This window comes from Podarcis vaucheri (assembly GCF_965113315.1).
Source record: "Podarcis vaucheri genome assembly, chromosome: 6".
In the NCBI taxonomy this organism is placed as follows: Eukaryota; Metazoa; Chordata; class Lepidosauria; order Squamata; family Lacertidae; genus Podarcis; species Podarcis vaucheri.
Genome location: NC_138764.1, coordinates 57,307,414 through 57,328,191, shown reverse-complemented (window position 1 = coordinate 57,328,191; position 20,778 = coordinate 57,307,414). Strand labels below are relative to the sequence as shown.

General features: G+C 46.0%; 2 protein-coding genes across 6 annotated transcripts in view; one reads left to right on the top strand and one right to left on the bottom strand.

Moving 5' to 3' along the window:
* Positions 1-20,778, bottom strand: part of MED8 (mediator complex subunit 8) — a gene marked incomplete at its 5' end in the record, with an annotated part of 411,542 nt that overhangs the window by 61,317 nt on the left and 329,447 nt on the right. The window lies entirely within an intron of this gene.
* SZT2 (SZT2 subunit of KICSTOR complex) overlaps positions 1-20,778 on the top strand; it is a 77,782-nt gene that overhangs the window by 35,474 nt on the left and 21,530 nt on the right. For 3 of the 5 annotated variants that reach the window (XM_082228799.1, XM_082228797.1, XM_082228801.1), the window contains exons 26-50: positions 567-771; positions 1,025-1,137; positions 1,465-1,693; positions 4,995-5,148; positions 5,239-5,331; positions 5,479-5,560; positions 7,058-7,336; positions 7,563-7,698; positions 7,813-7,929; positions 8,016-8,079; positions 8,276-8,461; positions 9,964-10,227; positions 10,716-10,893; positions 14,005-14,079; positions 14,332-14,470; positions 14,949-15,054; positions 15,491-15,614; positions 16,154-16,306; positions 17,137-17,239; positions 17,396-17,510; positions 17,666-17,777; positions 18,740-18,858; positions 18,978-19,142; positions 19,666-19,753; positions 20,340-20,390. In XM_082228799.1, coding sequence (XP_082084925.1) covers positions 567-771; positions 1,025-1,137; positions 1,465-1,693; positions 4,995-5,148; positions 5,239-5,331; positions 5,479-5,560; positions 7,058-7,336; positions 7,563-7,698; positions 7,813-7,929; positions 8,016-8,079; positions 8,276-8,461; positions 9,964-10,227; positions 10,716-10,893; positions 14,005-14,079; positions 14,332-14,470; positions 14,949-15,054; positions 15,491-15,614; positions 16,154-16,306; positions 17,137-17,239; positions 17,396-17,510; positions 17,666-17,777; positions 18,740-18,858; positions 18,978-19,142; positions 19,666-19,753; positions 20,340-20,390 — 3,450 coding nt within the window. The remainder of the gene's footprint in view (positions 1-566; positions 772-1,024; positions 1,138-1,464; positions 1,694-4,994; positions 5,149-5,238; positions 5,332-5,478; positions 5,561-7,057; positions 7,337-7,562; positions 7,699-7,812; positions 7,930-8,015; positions 8,080-8,275; positions 8,462-9,963; positions 10,228-10,715; positions 10,894-14,004; positions 14,080-14,331; positions 14,471-14,948; positions 15,055-15,490; positions 15,615-16,153; positions 16,307-17,136; positions 17,240-17,395; positions 17,511-17,665; positions 17,778-18,739; positions 18,859-18,977; positions 19,143-19,665; positions 19,754-20,339; positions 20,391-20,778) is intronic. The other 2 variants (XM_082228798.1, XM_082228800.1) reach the window with 2 other exon arrangements.

The window sequence follows — 20,778 nt, the reverse complement described above, 5'->3', positions numbered from 1 at the left end:
TTAGCCAAGGGTGCAAACTTGAATAATTTAAGATCCATACACAAGCATATCATTGGGAAGATGTTCATGTTTATGTCAGTCTCTCTTGAACCCTGACACAGGCTTGCTGGAGTGGGTTGGGTGAAGACCCAACCGCACCCCAGAGGATATTGGGGATGTTTACACGTGCTGGGTGGGGCTGATTGTAGTCGAACAACATCTGCAAGGCACCAGGCTAGTGAACGTCAGTCTATGTTTCTTGTGACTGCCAGCAGCTCTCTAGCAAGTCACCAGCAAAAGTCTTTCCTACTACCTGCCCACAAGATCATTTTAAAACTGGGAATCAATTAATACCTTCTGCAGGCAGAGCACATGCCCTTCTGCTGCAAAATGGCAGGGGGAAGTAAAGCACTACCTGAAGTGCCTTGAGGCAGAGGAAAGGGTGCACATTTCAACTGTTCTGCTCTGAGTCATGCAAGGTGCGCTGTGTGCCATGTCAAGGTGCATAGAAAGAGCACCATTTCCTTCTTGTTTGAGCTGTGAGCTTGAGGCTACTTCTCATCCTCCAAGATGTATTCCGTCTACAGAAATTGGCCAGGACTCGGGAGATCCAGACGCAGTGCCGAGAAGAGAAGGGCGTATCTCCTTCAGCCGCCAGACATCTCAGCTTGACCTGGGTGAGAGCTGCCGAGCCCGCTGCCCTGTCTATGTCTACAGCTGCTCCTTGGAGCTGTTGCGGGAGCAGATGATCAGTCCCAGGCTAGATAAGCCTCTGCGGGACATCTTTTTCAGGTGAGCTCAGGAGCACCTCTGCACTTGTTGGGCAGATCTTGGCCTTCGAGGTTGTACAGAGGCAATCACTACTCAGTTTCCAGCCGTTTGGGCAGGGATATGTATAAACTCGTGTATATTAGGCCAAGCGCTAGTATTGCAGGCAGAGCCTTAGGAGCGTGTGAGATCTGGAGGGAGAACTAAGGTGAGGGAGGAATGTGGGCCTTGTCCTAGAATCTAGATGGTCAACATTGGATGATTTTTTGTCTTCCAGAAGCCAGTCAGTGGAGCGCCCCACCAGCGCTCCCTGGCTAGATGCCAAGCATAAGGAATTGCTGAGTTTCTGTACCTTGCTGCAAGAGCATTCCCATCAGTGCTATGTGAAAGGTAAAGGATAGCTATACCCAGGTTGGGTTGCTGTCTCCAGAGTGGAAGGAAGCTGGCTTTTCTGTTACTCCTCTGGGCCTGACTTCCTTCTGGAACACCAGGAGAAGCCCATTCAGCTGTGGCAAACTTGCAATTCCCCATACTTAGAGTGAACCTGATTGGCAGCTTGGTGGTATTTAAATGGGCCACAGCCTCCGCTAGCAAAATCTGCTGTGTTATTCTGCTCCCCCCCCTCCCCACGTTCATCATTTCTGCTGCTTACCGTGTTGCTGTTTCTGGGTGAATCTGCAGGGCCAGCTAACTCTCTGATCCTCTGATTTTTTGCAGGGCTGTTCCAGAGCCTACAACAGGGCCACAGCATTAGCTGCCCTGATCTGCTCATAGCCATGGATTATTGTGAGGAGCTCTTGCAGGAGATAGACATCACGAGCTTTCTGCTTACTCTGTGCAACCACGTGCGATCCTTCTGTGAGCGCCACCAGCACCTGCCCACCAACTTGGAAGGGGAATTGACGCAGGCCCCCCGAGCGCGGGGTGTGCTAGTCTCTGTTTCCAGGTGGGATGGCTGCTTCCATATAGAGAGATCAGAATGAATTGTAGCTCTGGGGTGGCCTTGGCAGTGCTGGAAGAAGATTGTATCTTGCAGGGCTTCCCTCTGCTGGTCTTGTATGTAGTGGGTTGTAGCCTAATAGGTTCCTTCATCCATGGCCCCCAAATGTCAGAAGTTTGCCAGAGTCCCATTCTGCGCACTAAAATGGTTCTCCCTCTGTAATGTTCCAAGCAGGATTCTGATTCTGGGGCCATGCAAGGCTCTGTATGGGGAAGGGAAAAGCACAACCAAGTCAAATGCACATAAGCAACAAAGAGGGCTTGCGGACACTTTAGATCAGGGATGGGTTTAAGCTTTTTCAGAGCTGTTTTTAATAGGGTTCCTTATTTATTTTTTAAATATTTCTATTTATTGCATGTTTTTAGTTGTGCCTGTTTTAATTTATGTTGTGAGCCTTGTGGGCTGCATTGGAGAAAGGCAGGGCTATACATAAAATAAATAAATAAAATTAATTGGGTAGGTGTCAGTCTATAATGTCGATTGGCCTTGGTTGAATTATTGAATATCCAGCCTTTTGTTTTCAGTCAAATAAGCAGTCAAATAAGGATCAAGACTGAAACTGGGCAAGGAGTCAGATTACCAGGTCACCCAGTTCATGTGCATTTTTGTAATTGCTATACTCAAGGAATTAATTTGCATCTCTCATTCCATCATTTAAAGAATTTCACCTCCTTCCCCACCTTTTTTAATTTAAAAAAAGGGCTTTTAAGTTTGTTCAGGTTTTTTTTTGCCTGTGGAAAATGAGCTTGCAAAAAAGAAGTGTAAACAGTGCAGGATAAAATCTCACAGGGCACAGTTGGGCTGCGTGGAATTTCCAGCAGTCAAGGAGCAGCATTTAAAAGCTTTGCATAGCTTGCAGGAATAGAATAAATTATGCAAAATAAGCAAATAATTGCAGAGTCTCTTAACATTTGAATGATCTCAATATATAGTGCGGATATGTTTATGCAGATCAGATGGTCCTTGTGTATTTCCTTAACCTATCAAGGGCAAAGATTACTTACAGTCATAACTTGGTGCAGAAAAACTGATTCTTTGAACAGCAATCTCATATTTTTTTCCCAGGGGCAACAGCTATTCCAGTTGTTTTCACTGAGTGGCATGTAAAAGCAAATGCAGTAAATGTCACTGCAAAAAATGAGGAAGGACATATATTCTGTAGGAGAACGAGATTCTGTAACCCGAGGTATAAATGATCCCAGGCTGACTGCCACATCCCTCTGCACATGAAGAAGATAACTCAAGCAAACCTGTAGAAATGAAGGAATTTGTGCCTCTGTAGTGCAGTAGAAGAGAGCAGGAAGGTTTGGCTTGCAAACTGAAAATGGGGCAGCCAAATGGAACTAGAATGAGAAAGGAGAGGCACTGCACCAGTTTAAAACAGTACAATTAATAAAACCGATATAGGAACACAATACCACAGGTGTAACTGATATTTATAATCTGTGGAAAAGGACAAGCCATATGCCAACCATGAATATGATCTATGAAAGCAGATGCCACAAACTAACACCACCACCCCCTTTCACCAGAGAAGCCCCAAGTGAGATGGATTGGTTGATGGCCTGTCTGTCTTTTCCCCAGAACCTAAGGCAAGGCGGCTCACAAAAATTAAAGCAAAAACCATCTTTACACTCCCATGTTCTCTATGAGCTCTTAGAAAGGCTTGTGGTGCAGCAAGCCACTCCAGCCTTCTGGTTTGTGGCTGCATAAATAAGTAGGAAGGCTGAGCACATCTAGCTACAGTAGAGATTTATTAAACCACTCTTTTCCAAGTGCCCTGAACTGGAAAACTGTGGTTTTAAGGATTCCCTAGAACAGGCATGTCCAAAGTCCGTTTTGGGGGCCTAATCTGGCCTGCCGGTCGGTTTAATCCGAACCCTGTGGCAGTTTAAAAGGTCAGCAACTTTGGTCGGCCCTCACGGCCCTTCACTTCATCAAATCTGGCCCCCTTTGAAAAAGGTTTGGACACCACTGCCCCAGAAGTTAAGATTGGATTAGATCCTGGTTTGTAGGGAGCCCTTAAACCAGAGGTTCCCAGTTCAAGCATAATGGGAAAGAGTGTCTGCATCCTTTTCCCCAGTCACTCTTTCAACATTTTATATTTCCAACTCCTGGTAAATTACATATGAAACTGAACAAATCAATAAAGTTACAATGAATAAGTTTAATTACAATAAACACAGTTTTATTATTCATCTTATTAAAACACATTTAAGTGATTGCATATCAGGCACTACAACTCACCTTCCTTCACTATTTGCATTACTGCCTTCCGCCAGTTATTCTTCCTCACACTTTCTATTTGGCTGAATCAATAAATGCACATTGATCTGCATTTAAGGCGTTTATCCATTAATCCTCCCCTAATCCCTTCATAGCACATAGGTTCTTTTAAAAATCAATTGACTAAACTTCCATCAAATTAGTTTTAGACAGGTTTGATAGAACTGTAATTTAGATGATTTTTGAGATTTTCCTCCCATCTCTAAATGCTATAAAATGGCTCTCTGAAAAGTGTGGCCTGAAGGGGGCATTTAGGGGAGAGGTTATATATGTAATTGTTTTGTTTTGTTAGTTGGTTCATTCATTTTGACAGGAGGAGAGGATTGGAATGCCCATGCAGGTGAACCAAGAGCATACACTATTTATTGGCCACACTTAAGGCTGAGCAAAGCTGATTCAAACACAGTATTTTATGCTCGTGTGTTCATGGTCAGAACTGGCTATACTTGTGGAGTGAATCTGTGAGCAGGGCCCTAGATTTCTGCTGAGGTTCAGTTCACAGACCCAGCTCCAATAATTCCATTTTTTTTTTTTTTTTTTTTTTTGCACATGAAGCAGTTCTATGTGCTCCTGTGCATAGCTCTTTACAGTGGTACCTCGGGTTAAGTACTTAATTTGTTCCAGAGGTCCATTCTTAATCTGAAACTGTTTTTAACCTGAAGCACCACTTTATCTAATGGGGCTTTCTGCTGCCGCTGCATGATTTCTGTTCTCATCCTGAAGCAAAGTTCTTAACCCAAGGTACTATTTCTGGGTTAGCAGAGTCTGTAACCTGAAGCGTATGTAACCTGAAGTACCACTGTATTTCTGACCCATTGGGGATCCTAGGATGTATGGGGGAATAGAGGCATGTAGGCTGCTTCTGACTGAGGAGCAGGGGAGTTAAGGTTGCATTATTGGGAGCACAAGTAGACAGATCTGCTTGTGACTGACTTCACTCTTCCTTGAACCTGCTGTGCAGTGCTGAGACGGAGGATTTTAGTGAGCCAGAGTCCCATGTTTCGGCCTGCCCTCCCCAAGAGCCCAACCCTAGCTGCTGTTCAGAGTTCCCCCTCTCTGTGCTAAAGAGCAGCCAGCCTTGCCAGGAGCACCCGGACTTGCACAGGATCATCCAGGTAAGGAGAAAAGTGCTTCCTCTGGGTGAGGTGAGAGGGTAGCTTTGATGGCCCAAGTATGTTTCCCACTGTTCCTTCTTCCCGTTCTAGGAAAAGTTCTTGGAGATTGGCAGCTTGCATTTCAAGCCAGTGCCGTCCAATCCTCATTATTACTTCTACTGCCCTCCTTCTGCCAAAAAAGAGGTAGGGGGATATGCTTGTATCTTTGCCTCCTTGCCCTGGGAGGCTCCTTTAAGAGGGTCTGGAAGGCTGTATAAGAGCCAAACTTGGAAGGATGTGGCACCCAAACTTGATGCACGTTGCACATGTGGCTTCTTGTCTCTCTTTTAGGAGGAGGCCTCTCGGGACCATACAGATAGGAAAGGTAGTGAAGACGTGGAAAGTTCAGAAACTGAACTGGCGGCGGATGAAGGTAAGGGAAACTCTTCCTCACTCTGCTGTTCTGAGGACTGCTGTAATGATTGGAGATGCCATGGCACTTGTAATCTAGTGATATTGGATTTCGTTTTTTAAACCCTTAAGTGGACTAAGGAAATTTTATGTATGCATATGTGCTGGGGAGAGTGCAAGAGTCCTTGAGGACCAGTGCACTGTTTCCCCCTGGAGCTCAGCAAACCATAGAGCAGGTATGTGGTCATACAGATATTCCTGGCCCCCACAGTGTAGCATCCATGGCCGAGGGGTGTTCATTAGGTTTGTTGGGAGTCCATCAACATCTACAGATCCCTGCTATCAATGCAGGGGAGAGAAGCGTGGAGGATCCTAGCTTTGAGCTTTCTGGAATAGTTGAGACGAAGGAATTGCTAAGATTAGGTCCCTCCTTTTGGCTAAGAGGCACCCCAGTTCTCCCAAGCTGCAAATATTTTGCATAGATTTCTAGTCCATAGAGCTAGCTGTATAGTTTCAGCTTTCCTAGAATTGCTTGTTTCTAATTTAAGAGGTTTAAGAACTCTCAAGTGAACTCCATTCACAATATGTCCCGTAGTCCATGGTGAGGACCATGCAATGTCCTCTTTGGCAGCCAGCCAGCTAGAGCCCAGGTACCTTACGTTGCCTGGGCCTGAGTCTTTATCAGCATTCTTGCAACCAAGAGAGGGGACGTTGTCAGAAAAGAGTGCAGGATTGTCCAGAAGGAGGTTTTCACAATGCTTCATAGAATTGGAAGGGACCATGAGGGTCATGTAGTCCAACCCCCTGCAATGCAGGAATCTTTTTGCGCAACATGGGGGTTTGAACCCATGTCCCACGACCCTGAAATTCAGAGTCTTGTACTCTTACCCACTGAGCTGTCCTGCTTGCGGCCTGTTGTACTGCCAGGCCTTTACTGTTGCACTGAAATTTACAAAGGCCAGCTTTGCCTTCTGCATGGGAGAATGCGCATCCAAGCTCGGACTAATATTCATTACCACCTCTCTTAAAAAAATAAAAATCAATCCATTTACTTATATCTGACCACCCAGTCATATTATCAGTGCATATTCAAGTAATTACCCAATATTTTGTCTCAGTGTTTTGCCTCCTTATGCCCATAAATCATGCTTGGTGATAATTTGACACTCCTGATGTTTACTATTACTAAATATATATCTCTATATATCTTTATTTTATATACTCTAATTAAACCACTTGATATATTCCTAACAAAAGACTCCCACATTTTACAACGCACAAGGCTTTTCAGTCTAGCTTCAGGCATTTCGGGAACTTGGCCAGCCAGCAGTGCAAGCCTCTTGTGGATTCTGCTGGCAGGGCTTCCTGTAACATCCAACGCCAATCTCTCTCCCTATTCACAGAGTGAGTGCGATTGTAGTTAACCCTTTCAGGATAAGCATTCTTGAGGCCTGGTGCCTTTCACCAAAGCTCCATCGCTCCTTGAAAGCACTTTGGCTTTTTTCAAACTTGCCCGTAGGCAATGCTTCCGGCTGTGGCATTGGAACGGAGAGTGACCCCGAACTGGAAGTAGAGTATCGGGAACGGCTGGACCACGAATTTCTAGAAGCCGACTCTCTCTCTGACTCCAACACTGTTAACCAGGACGAGGACTCCTTCAGCGTGCTGGGAGACTCTCTGGCAGAGCAAGAGCTGCTGGAACAGGACATGCCACCGCTCTTTTTGCACATGACATGCTCCGTGAAGCTGCGCAGCCAGCACAGTTCCATGCCTGTTCGCTCACTGCCCACCTGCCTAGGTGAATGGAAATGAGCCCTGGGGTTTGAGGTGGGGGGGGGAAGAGGGGTGGCATGGCTAGGGTGGGTGGGCTGCCGGAAGGGAAGATTGGTTTCAGCCTCCAAGCAAGGAGTGGTGGGTGCTGGGGAGGGAGGGATCATATGCTGAGGCCCAACCTCCTTGGGCGCTTGGCAAGGAAGGCTAAAGTAGCACTGTCTGACTCAAGTAATATCTGTTGCTTTTGCTAGGGGAGGTACTGGGCTGCTTTGAGAGCTGCAAGGCGCTGCACACCATTGACCTCTCGGACCTGTGTGTGACACTCGACATTTTTGTTCTGACCCTCCCCCTGGAAATCGAAACGGTGAACGATCTGCATCACAATAGGTGGGACTCCAGGGTTGCAGTGTGGGCAGGGGAGTTTGGAAACTGCAACGTGCATGTGGCCTTGGCCAGATGCGAGGGCTGAGCCTGGTAACTCTTTCCCTGTCCTCGCTACAGGTACACCTCTGAGAGTAGCGTCTCCTTCACCCGTTCCCCAGGGCGACCCTCCTCCTTCCGCTCCGATGAGGAGCTTATTCACACCTTGGACAGGTTGCCCTCCACTGTGGACGATGGGTATTTATCCTCTCCATCATGTTGTTATACTGGGTGCAGAAATAGTGAGCCATTGTCCTTGACCGTTGCATTCTTTTTTTTCCAAGGCACCCAGCACTTTCCAATCTTCCTGGAGTGCACAGACAAGCCGTTGAAGCTACCATGACAGAGGTGAGTTCATTTATTTGGCCCTTGGAAAAAGAGACTTGCTCTGAGACTAGATTAATATCCCTCCCACTCCTGAGCACCCAGCACTGTGGCCTGACCAAGCACCAGCCTTGTGAACCTTGCTAAAAGCAAGGCCGCAACAGGGTTTTCACTTTACTTAGGATCTAGACCACCTTGCCTGCTGTCTTTACTGTCACAGATCCGCTGGCTTTTGGATGACGAGATTGTGTCTGCATTGCGCCATTCACGGACAATTACCTCTGGCACTTTGAGCCGGGTGGCTACCCATGTTTACAGTTCTCAAGGCCGTCCAAGCTGCCACTGCGAAACGGTCCCTTTGCAGTTTGTGTTTGGGCCTGAGAGCTCTCTGGAAAAGTTTCGTGAGGTGAGTGATCTTTCAAGCTATTGGTATATGAAGCACTTAACTTGGGGCCAGTTTACTTGAGCAGCCACCACTCTGATATTTTATGGGAGGGTGCTGTATATATATACCTTTATAAATAAATTTTGCTGCCCCATACTTGGTCACTTAGATTTGTGGAACTTGCACTTTCACAGGTGTCACATAATGTAAATCTTTAGCATGCTTTGGAACTTCCTGGCTATTAATATTAGACTCACGCCCTGTCTATATTGCTGTACATTCCTGGTGAAAGCTTTTTTATTTCAGCAAACCTACTGAACCCATATACTTTAAAAATAATTTTAAAAAGTTTAACTCATCACCAAACTGGGAGGGGTAGCTAATTCTGCAGAAGACAGAATCAGAATTAAAAATGACCTTAACAGATTGGAGAACTGGGTGCAAGCTAACAGAATGAATTTCAGTAGGGACAAATGTAAGGTTCTACACTTAGGCAGGAAGAACCAGATGCACAAATATAGGATGGGGGACACCTGGCCTTACTAGCAGTACATGTGAAAAGGATCTTGGGGTCTTGGTGGACCACGAGCTTAACATGAGTCAACAGTGTAATGCAGCAGCAGCAAAAAAAAATCTAATGCTATTCTAGGCTGCATCAACAGAAGTATAGTGTCCAGATCAAGGGAAGTAATAGTACCACTCTATTCTGCCTTAGCCAGACCACACTTGGAATACTGTGTCCAATTTTGGGCACCACAATTTAAGAAGGATGTTGATAAGCTGGAACATGTGCAAGCCAATCAAGGGTCTGGGAGCTAATCCTTATGAGGAGCGCTTGAAGGAGCTGGGTATGTTTAGCCTAGAAAAGAGGAGACTGAGAGGAGATATGATAGCCATCTTCAGATATCTTAAGGGCTGTCACATGGAGAAGGGAGCATGCTTGTTTTCTCCTGCTCTGGAGGGTAGGACTCAAACCAATGGCTTCAAATTGCAAGAAAAGAGATTACGACTAAACATTCGAAAAAAACTTTCTGGCAGTAAGAGCTGTTCAGCAGTGGAACAGACTCCCACAAAAGGTAGTGGACTCTCCTTCCTTGGAGATTTTTAAGCAGAGGTTGGATGGCCATCTGTCATGGATGCTTTAGCTGAGGTTCCTGCAATGCAGGGGGTTGGACTTGATGACCCTTGGGGTCCCTTCCAAGATTCTATGATTTTTTCTGTGTCTTTAGTGGTGATTTTACTATGTGGCCCTTTTGTAGTTTTCAGACTAAGCAGTCTATAAATCTTTATAAATTTGTTTCCCCCCATATGACTTCAGTTTTCCACAGTCATTTGACCTTCAGCTCATAAACCCTAAACAACACGCCCCCCCAGCGACACACACACACACACACACACGAGCTACCTTGATGCTTCTCCATTCTCAGCCATTCTGTCTTGCTTTATGCCTAAGAAACATGCACCTGCCTTTTGCTTGTTTCTAGACAGTCACCCTGTTCTTCTTTTTTTTGTTGTTGTTGCAGGAGTTCCAGAGAATAGCCCTACCAGGCTACGTGCTCAACGCTGAAGATAGTGATTTCTACTATGTTTCCATCAGTCGCCTACACGCCTCCAAAGATGGGCCTAGCCCCACAGTAACGCTTGAGAGCACCATGACTGGAGGCAGGTGTGAAAGCAGCATCAAAACAGAAGGCTCTTTGCCCTGCTCCCCTCCGCCCGAGGAGGCTCATGGTCTCTGGGCATGGCCAGCGAGTGAGAACAAGCAGGAGACAGAAGAATTCCTGGACGTAAGTAGACAGGGTGATCTGGAGACATGGGGTTTTTTTTCTTAGATGGATTATTGATGCTGTTTGGTAAGGGTGATTATTGGGAACGGCATGTTATGGATTGCATTCTGGTGATCTCTGCCACAAAGAGGTTAGGCTGGCTTCAACCAGAGCCAGGGCTTTTTCGGCTGTGGCTCTGATCTGGTGGAATGCTCTGTCACAAGAGACTAGGGCCCTGTGGGACTTGACATCTTTCCGCAGGCCCTGCAAGACAGAGCTGGTCCACCAGGCCTTTGGCCAGGGCACAGCCTGACTCCCTCCTTTGGCAATCTTCACAGAACTCTAGCCCAATGGTTGCCATCAATTTGATTTGAATTAATTTTATAATGAAATGATTTTAGAATGTAGTCTTATTTTATTGTTGTTAGCCGCCCTGAGCCCGGCTTCGGCTGGGGAGGGCGGGATATAAATAAAATTTTTTATTATTATTATTATTTGCTGTGATGCAGTTGTCAGATGAAGTTCCACAGCCGGATCATGCCCATACTTCGGAGTGTGGCTCCTTGGATGAGGAATCTGCAGTGACCCAGCCGCAGCCTCTGCCGTGCTCCTTGGAGAAGTGGAACAGTGAGAAATCTCCCTTAGCAACACCATCTGTAGTGAGCCTGGCAGACTCTGTGACTCCAGGTAGGGAAGATGAGCTGGCATCTCCACCTGAATTTTGGAGCAGGGGCTGGGGAATTCAGCCGTGTGGGGCTGCTTTAGCTTATCCTGCCCCAAACTGGTGCCCTCCGAGGAGATTTGGACTTCAACTCCCATAACTCCAGCCCACATGGCCAAAGGAAATTGTAATCCACAACATCTGGAGGGCATTGTGCCATAGACGGCTGATTTAGACAAACACTAGGTCGTTATATTACCTTACTAAGCAGTTCCTTTTTAAAATAAATAAATATACTTTTCAAGTTTATACATTTCACTAATTTTGTGCATTACACTAATTTTAACAATCATTTTAACATTTCAAAACTTGACTTTCTTCCTCCTCTTTCTGCGGTTCCTTAAATTTATTTTTAATATCCTCTGCCTATCCAAATTAACTGAATTTGCTCATTTATTCATCTACTTCAAATATATACTTTTATAAAACTGCAGGTTAGTACAATAATCCTGGCAATGGTCTTATCTGTTTATAATTTATCTTCATTTCTTATTCTTCTGGTAAGTTTCACCATTTCTGCGTATTCCATAAGTTTTTGTATCCTTTCTTCCTTTCCTGGGACTTCTGCTTCTTTCTATTTTGGGGCGAGTAACATTCTAGCCACTGTAGTAGCATACATGAATAAGTTTCTATACATTTTAGGTACTTCTGTCCCTATAATTCCCCAAAGAAAAGCTTCTGGGCTTTTTTTTACAGAAGTTATTTTATAATAATAATAATTTATTATTTATACCCCACCACTTTGGGCAGCTTCCAACAGAATATTAAAATACAATAGTCTATTAAACATTAAAAGCTTCCCAATATAATAATAATTTATTATTTTAAACATCCTTTTCATTTCATTATACATCATTTCCTAGTTAAGCTTTAATCTTACTACAAGACCACCACATACAATAAAAAGAACCTTCTTTCTTTTAAGCAGTTCTGTTTAGCTGAGCTATAGTTGGTAGGATTCCACGTTTCAAAGTGCTGGTTATGACCTATAAAACCCTATATGGCTTGAGCCCAGGCTACCTGAAAGTTCATATCTCTCTATGGGAACCTGCCCAATGTTTGAATCCTCAGGTGAGCACCTTCTCTTGATCCCATCAACATCAGGACCCTGCTTGGTGATGGCACCAGAGAGAGACATATCTGTGGCTGCTCCTACACTGTGGAATTACCTGCCAAGAGAGGCTCCCTCTTTGTTATCCTGCTGACAGGCTGAGACCTTATTCAGACAGGCCTTTGAAAACTAAGATGCAGATGATGCTGACCACTGGACAAAACTGTACTTTGATTTTGATTTTAAATGTGCTTGTCTTTTGAACTATTGTTTTAGCTGGTCAGGGTTTTTTTTTTATTAACTCGGCATTTTATAATGATTTTTAATGTTGTAAGCTACCTTGAATCCCTTTCTAGGAGAAAGGTGGGATATAGATATAATAAATAATGATGAATAATACTTGGGAGAGGCAAATAAAGGAAAGTGCCCTCATGTATCTGGGGCAATGATCCTTTGTGCTCCATGCATACGCATGCATGTTGTGGGGGCCATAACCCTTATTTTGCCCTAATAGCTCATGGCCCTCACCCAAGGTGTTCTAGGTCTGCTTCTCTAGGTTATATAGGCATAACAAGTTACTCATGCTGCCCCCTGCCCCCTTTCCAATTTCAACAAGTATTATAAAAATCCTGCGGTTTCCTAGTGCTGTCCAAAATTTGCAGAAATTACAGAAATTCAGGAAAAGGACATTCTATAACAAGAAGCCATGTAAAACCAGTCTGTGAAACTGGTCAAAAGGAAGAATTCCTGGGGCCAAGCTAACTCAGTTTCCTTAAGCTCTTCATGTTTCAATCCTAGATATATAAAGCCAGCTGTAATAATATTGTACACCCAATCTGCTAGCGTTTAAAAAGGGATGTGTGTGTGTGTGTGTGTGTGTGTGTGTGTGTGTGTGTGTGTTACCGAAAGGCTTTTCAGAACCTAGCTTTTCAGAACCTGGAGGCTGGCTGGGTGCTTCTTCTTCAAGGGACAAGTGCTTCCATCAGTCTCTGAGGCTGCAGTTGATTGTCATTGCAGTTGTGCTGTCAGTCCAAGATGGATTCTCCATACTTCTGCTGGCACTGGGAAGCTGTAGGAAGGTGGTTATATTTGTTGAAACATCGGAAGAGTATTGCCGAGGTTTCGTGTGGAATTTGGCTCATGATGATCCTCTGAAAGCGATTAAGCGACTGCCTTTTAACGCCATATAATGGAACTTCTTTGCCTTACCAGTTCATTAAGCTGGCTTTATTGCCACTCTGTTAGGTTTTGTTTCAGTATTCTGTTGTGTTCAGGTCAATCAGCCTCTCTTCAGAGGAAAAACGCTTTTCAGGTCTCCCTTTTGTGGAAATAGGATTAGAAATGTAAGGATTACATGGGGAAGTGCCAAGTACTTGTCCATGCTCCTTTTTAATATGCAAATGCCTTCCTCGTTCCAAGGAGTGTGTTGGTTTCACCTACTTCATCATTCTTGAGAGGCCTTTTGGTGCCTTTTACTTAAATACACCATTTGCTCCCTCATGTTTTCAATTGTGCATTGAGATTGAACAAAAATATGCCATTTCACACTTGCGAGAGAACGGCTGTTTATTCAAGTTAGCATTTTCACCCCAGGCCTGAGTGTAATAGCAAAGTCTCTCCCTCTCTTAGGGGTGTCCATTAAAGTGCCTTTCTTTGTAACTATGCTCCAATATTGATTTTTCTGTAATCAAAACCACTTTAGTGCTGTTGGGCTCATGAGATTGTAAGCTCTAAAAGGCTGCCATGTGTCTTGCTGTCGGGCTTCTTTATGAAGTCAATCTTGCTTTGTTTCTTACATCAAACAACCCATGCAGCAGACGAGGTGAAAAAAAGAAGCCAACCGCTTTGTGACATGCTGATCCCCTTTTTCTTCCTGGGTTTGTTTCTTGTTGCCTGGGCTTGTACATGCACAGTTTGGGGGGGAAAGGCCGGTGCTTAGATTGAAATCTGGCCCCAGAGCAAGGAGAGAGTTGGGGGGACCTAGGAGACCTCAGAGCAGTCTCTCAATACCTCTCTTTCCTTACAGGCTGTGGGAAGCAGCGTCCCAGTCGGGTACAGAGCCTGGTATCGAGCCAGGGCAGTATGGATTCCGATCTCCTAGGTGAGTGGATGAGCCAGGCCATCTTTTTGTGTGGAAGAGACGCTAAGTCAGTTCTCAGTTGGGTGGAGGCAGGTTTATGGCAGAGTGACAAGTTGCTCAGCTGGGATTATTTTGCCTTGAGGTCCAGGTGCATCCACTGTGTGGAGATGGGACTCCAAGGGAACCACCATGAGCCTCTCTCTGCCCTTGGCTTCTTGTCAAAGATGGATTGGCCGAGCCACTCAGCAGATGTGGTGCATTTTCATTTCTTAGGCTATGATGGCGGGAGCAGTGATTCCGAATGTGAGGAGGCAATAATGAGTGACCTGGAACCCAAGTGCCCTCTCATGCCTGACTTCTGGCTGATTGTCAAAATCCACCAGGACCGGGTGGAAGTCTATTCCCACACACGGTAACGTCCCCTTTCCCATGCCCTGCTCCCCCGGGGATTCTGGTTCCCAAAATGGCAACCGTGGCTTTTACCCCAAGCTCTGCATGCAGTTTCTCCCAATCCCCCTGATCTTAGCCTTGTGTTGTATAGCTGGCTTCTGAGTTCTCCAGACTTCACGAGTACAATCTGTCTTGCTTTTTCCAACATGTAGCTAGCTGGCCTTGTTCCTCTGCCAGTTTCGTGCTAATGCTGGGAAAGGGCGAAGAGCCCAGGCCATGATAGTCATAGATCCCTCCCCCCAGTACTCATACATTTTTAAGCACTCGCCAATGCTGTTTTTTCTCCACCCAGTTTTTCATTGTTGACTCTGTTCAGTTCATTATTAACTATTGAGCAGGAAAATATATTGTGCATATCGTCTGCTGTTGTGGGAGGAATATTGTTGTGGGAGCTCTCTCAAAAGTTCTTCTGAGCAGTCTCCCTTTTCATTTCTGTACAGCAGCTTGAGTGCAGTGAAAGCAATGCAGAATGAGGAAGGGGAATGTGTGCATCTTCACCGTGCAGTGGTGAAGAAAGTTGGTGAGATCTGCCGCCTTGTTAATCAGGTAACTCTGGCACATTCGGTCTCTCTACACTGACTCCTTGGTAGCAGGAATATCTCCCTACTAAGTTCCAAAAGTTGAATTTGGCAAAGTCACTCATTAGCCAATATGTTATGAAATATTTGACAGCTACAGCTTGGGCTGCTGGAAAAACCACCCAGATCTTTTCCACTCATGGAGCCTTTAAAGAGAAACTTCATACACCTGTGTTATCTATGCACTTTTAGATATCTTTTCACCTTAAATATGAGGACTGAGGTGCTGACATTTTAAATGAGGAAGCTGGGATGTACCAGCTTCAGCACATTCTGGTATGCTTACAATCGTGCAGACAAATATTGCCCTTGAATTTCAAGGCAGATACCAGTTTCTTCTACAGCCAGGCCTCCTGTTGTGAGGAAGCATTAAGTCCATCTCTACGGCCCTTTTTTGTCCACAGCGGCTGCTGCTACAGGATCTGCACGACAGTCATAATTGCAATTCCCTGCTCGTTGCTGAGAGTGAGGAGGATATCTGGAAAAGTGAAACGCCATATACCTACCGGCAGCGCACTGGGCCTGATGGTAGGAGTGCAAAGCGGTACCCTTATCCACAATAACGTTGTGCTGAGCCTTAGAGCCTAGAGCAGGTGTAGGAAACCTTTGGCCTTACAAAACTTACAACATCCTTAACTGGGCCTGATGGAAGCTGTAGTTCAGCAGCCCCTGCAGGGCCAAGGGTTCCCCACACCTGACTTAGAGACTCTGCTTTCCCACTAGTTTGGCTGTGCCCTAATTATATCAGAGGCAGGCTTCCTACAGACCACAGGATGAGATTCCTCTCTTACTCTGCCCGTTGTGGCAGGGCAGTACTTGGGGAAGTGACAGCTGATGAATCCTTTTCATTTGCCGTTTTTTTCGCCACTTTGGTGGTGATACACCGTCCTGCTTTTCAGGGCAAGCTCTGTAGGTTCCCTGTTTAAAGGTACTTGAGGTGTGTGTGTTTGCCTTTTAATCTTGTGGCACAACTGTACATGAAGGAGGAAAGTCTCTGTGTTGTGTAGATGGCTTTCAGAGAACTCTGTAGAGGGCTGCCCTGCTGAATTGCATTTCCCGCTGTGCAGACTACCCCGGAGAAGAGAGCTACCAGCCCCATGACTATCTGGCGGCCACCATGCAGTTCATACCCGGACACTTTGCTTGCGACGCAGTCTGGAGCACCACCATCCATGTGCATTCACGACTCAAGATGGGACCCAATATGGGTGTTGCACGCGGTGAGTATATGGATGCAGGGAGCTCTGGTATTGGGGAGGTGTGTGAGGAGCTATCCCCAGACTCTCCGTTCCTAGGCAATGAGTTCTGTCTTGTCATGGTGCCTTTTCGCCCCCAGCTGTGGCACACTGATGATACAAATTATTTGTTAGGATTGGTGTGAGGGCTGGATTAGCCAAATGATGTGGAGGGTGGCTTGAGTTAGGCTACAAACAAGGAAGTTCTGCCACAGGCTCCTTACAGGAAGAAGGAGCCACAAATACGGTGGTGATAAAATGCACAGAAGGGGGAACTTGTGTAACAAGTGGGAGAATTTTTCAGGAAGTGACTTTGTTTTGGGGGGGGGGAGGGAAGCTTTTAGTATAAAAATCTGAGCAAGTTAATTTATTAGAAGAGATCCTAGCGTTGAGGTAAGGTTTCATCATGGAATGAACTGTATTAAAAATAGCTCTCGTTCTAACTCTGTTATAAAACCCTAATACAGGCTAGCTACGATCTAAAAGAAGCTCAAGTGTTTGAAACAATAAAGAGACTTTTTCCCCTCCCAAATATGCCCTGATAAGGAACACCCTAGCTTGAAACATACAATGATTTGATACTTCTCCATTGGATACCCTTAGTACATATTTATCACAGCCACCAAATTGCAGTGATTTTTTTCAAAAAGTGGGTATGTTGAGAATGGGCAGTAGTTATGAGGATTAGGCTGGATTAATATTTGGGAAATAAAATTGAAGAGGGGCGTGTGCTATGCTGGTTTTTGAAGATAGCAGTGGGGAGTGCATTTGGGTCAGACTTTGCAACTTGTAAGCCATCTCTCTCTCCCCTGCAGCCATCCAGGCTCTGCGTTCTGTGCTCAATGCTTTCTCAGTTGTGAACAGGAAGAATATGTTTGTTTACCAGGAGCGCTCAACCAAGTCTGTTTTCTATTTACGGTAAGTTCGCCATCCTGTCATACGGCACCCCACAAGCAAGGGGACCGCCTTGACCTGTGGTGTCTTCATCTCCTCTGCTGGTATCTCCTTTTGGAATGTCCTTTGAGTCCATTGCCCTTGGCTTTACCCTCTCCTCTTTGTGACTCTCTCCTCCAGACTCTCTGAGACCACTTCCAGTGGGAAGGGTGGGGAAGCTGAAACCCAGAGCCTTCCATGCCGTTCACTGGCCCTTTCGCGCAGCCAGGAGCCCATATACATGGAGGACCTGAGCGTGAGTCTCTTTTCCTCCCAGGGAACCCCTGCACCCTTGCTGCCGAGAGCACAAGAGCGAGCATGCCGGCTGCACACAGTGTGCTCTCTGCTGTCTTTCCAGGAGTGTTGGGAGGCAGCTCCATCTTCTCAATTCCTTCTGTTCTCCTTTGATAGGGCTCTCGCTCCTCTTTGGAGACAGCCTCTTTCCGCAGTGTGGACTCGGCCCGCCCAGTGAGCCAAGTGGACAGGCATATCCAGCTGGTGGTTCATGGAGTTGCACCGGCAGGTAAGTTGCACATCCATTCAACATAAAGTCAGAGACGGGAGGCTTATTGAGATCTTGTTGCTGCTGTCAAGCTACCTGTCCCCTGAGGTGTTTAAAGACCAGACGAACGTTGGATTTAGTAACTCTGTCTCCTTTAAGGTGTGCTTTTCCAACCTGGTGCCTCCTAAATGTTGTGTCGTTGGACTACAATTTCTACCATCTACTTTGCTGGCTGGGGCTGATGGGATTATAGTGAAAAAACACCTGGAGATCACCCAGTTGGGAAAGCCCACCTTAACAGGATTTTTAAAATATATGTTGCATTGTAGCCCTTTCTGCAACAACAAAGGGAAATGCAGCCTTTTGCTCCCTTCCCATTCTTTAGTTCATCAGCTCTCCGGAATCTTGTGTTAATGTTTTGTTTCCTCTGTAATTTAATAACAAGCCATTGACATTCTTTTCCCTTGTGGTTTTGCTGCTTTGGGCTTTTCCTTCAGACAGCCGCCAGTGGGGAAGCCTGGCTGCTCTCTTGTGACATAGTTTACTGTGCAGCACACACAGATCATTGATCTGGAACACAACTAATGTAGCAGTTGCAAAAAGGAATGGCAGGTGGAAACCTGCAAAGGCACATAGGTAGCTTCCTTTTTTTATACCATCCCAGACTTTGGTCCATCTATTGTCTACACTGACTGGCAGCAGATTTCCAGGGTTTCAGACAGGGGTATTTCCTAGCCCTACCTGGAGATGCCAGGTTTGAACATGGGACCTTCTGCATGCAAAGCCGTTGCTCTACCACTAAAGCTGCAATTGTAGGAGGGAGTAGATAGGTGCTAAGGTAACCCTCGGGAACAGTAGCCAGATTGCGTGGGCTGTTGAAAAATGGAGCATGCTGGGTTTGGTATGGGGTGGCTCAAGCGTAAGAGGGCTCAGCATCTTGTATGAGACAAAGGCTGCATACTGCAACACTTCTGCTCCTCTAGGACCTGAGATCACAGATGAGCTAGTGAAGGTTCTACGCAGGCGCCTAGATGAAGCCACCCTGGACATCATCACAGTCATGCTTGTGCGGAACTGCAAGCTCACCCCTGCTGATGTGGAGGTAAAGGCCCTGCTTCAAATAGGACAAGACCACCTTTTATTTCTTGGCTAAATCTCCAGGCCTCTGGGTTGGATGTGCTCAGGCTGTATCAGACCATTGACAAGTCCTTCTCCGTGCAGTTCATACAGCCTCCAGGAAGCCCTCCCACTGAAGTGCTGCAGTTCACTCTGCCCCCCTCGTGCCTGCCCTGGCTCCCGGCCATAGCCTGCTACCTGCGTCAGAACCTGCTGATCTTCCTGCACACACCCAAGTACACAGACAGCAACATTGAGAACCATTTCAAGGTGAGAGGACGGGTGCCTGTGCCTGGCCTGGTGCTGCCTATTCAGGGGGTGACTTCAGTGTTCGTCTCTTGTAGAGGACTAAGGGAATATGTGCAAAGGACAAAGGCATGACGAGCACCCCAGGGGTAACAAGGCTAGGCATGGAGGTGTAAACAGATCACGGCATGCTGGGTTCTGGAACAGAATGAGAGGCACAAACTAGGATGAGAATTTCCGGAAGCCTCAATCATCTCTACCCCTAGCTTGATCTCAGTCGCTGAGGACCAGTCATACAAGGGACTGTTTTTATGGTTATGTGTGATCTACTGCTATGTATCCTTTAATGGACTGGAAAAAACCCCAATGTCTGTGACAGTGTTCTATGCTGGGAAATTCTCTGCCATAAGAGTTGTATATCATTTAAGAGCCTACATGATGTACCCCACACTTTTGGTCTTCAGGATCTCAAAGGCAGCTCTCCATGTTGATGAAAATGCAGCTCCCGGAAATAGTCTGATTGAACTATTCTTGCCTTCCTTTTCAGCACTATTTCCACCAGAGTAGCAGCAGCAGCCATGACCTGGATCTCTATCTGTACAACAAGCCTGGAGGCCAGGGCACTGGTGGCAAAGGTAATAAGTGTCTCTGTCGTACCCCCTATTTCTATAGAAGAAAATGCTCCTATGCACTCTCTCTGAGGACAGTGGCATGCTGGGGTGTGGGCCTGGCCTAGGTAGGTTACCCAGGTGCCAGGTGCTGTTGAATCTACATGCTGCTTAATCCATGTGAGTCAGCTAACTAAGGCCCCCCGGCTTCCGTTTTGTCCACTGCTGTACCAGCCAGTAGTAGGGTAGAGAGGAGTTCATAAATTAGTGAGCTCCACTCCCCAAAGGCCTTATGAGTTGTGCAGCCATGGTGGCTGCTGCTCATTGGAGCTCATTAAACATCTCCTGGGGGGCTAAAAATGAACTGACTTTTAGGTGAGAGCACAGTGATGAGCTCTAGGCAGACATCAAGTGGGGAGTCATATGGTACTGTGGGCGTCAGTTGGCAGCCTATGGACTGTTGGGAGCTCCCAGTGGTGGGGTACTGTTAGTTTGTGTGTCTGTGTGTCTGCATTGTGCCATACACTTGCCTCATTTCCCACCTGCACTGTGGTCTGGTTGTGTGGGTAACGCATCACCTCAAAGTGTGTCTGAACATTCTTCTGTCATGTAGGTTCCATGCTGGATCTTGTGCAGCACCTGTTTCCACCTTCCCAGTTTCAAGGTAGTTTCTGTAGATTCCAGTGGTCCGCTGTACTTTTTCCAGCGCTGCTCCCATCCTCATTTTGACCTTGTGCCTGCTGTTGTTCTGGCTTCTGCTCTATATCACCCACTTTCCCCCTTCTGTGTAGCCACCCACATCTTTTCCATTGGGTAGTTTCCTAACCCATATGCTTTGGCCACGAGAAGACCCCCCCCCCACTGGAGATGAGACTCAGGTTAAAGAAATCACACTGATTCCAGATAGAAATGGCTGCAAATTTCCTATTTGCTTTCAGAAAGAGAGAGAGAGAGAGAGAATTTCACTTCTGTCATAGCCTCCTTAGTTGTGGGAGTGAAAGGTCTTGTGGGTTTCAGAAAAGATGGATATATTTATGGAGCATTATTTGTTG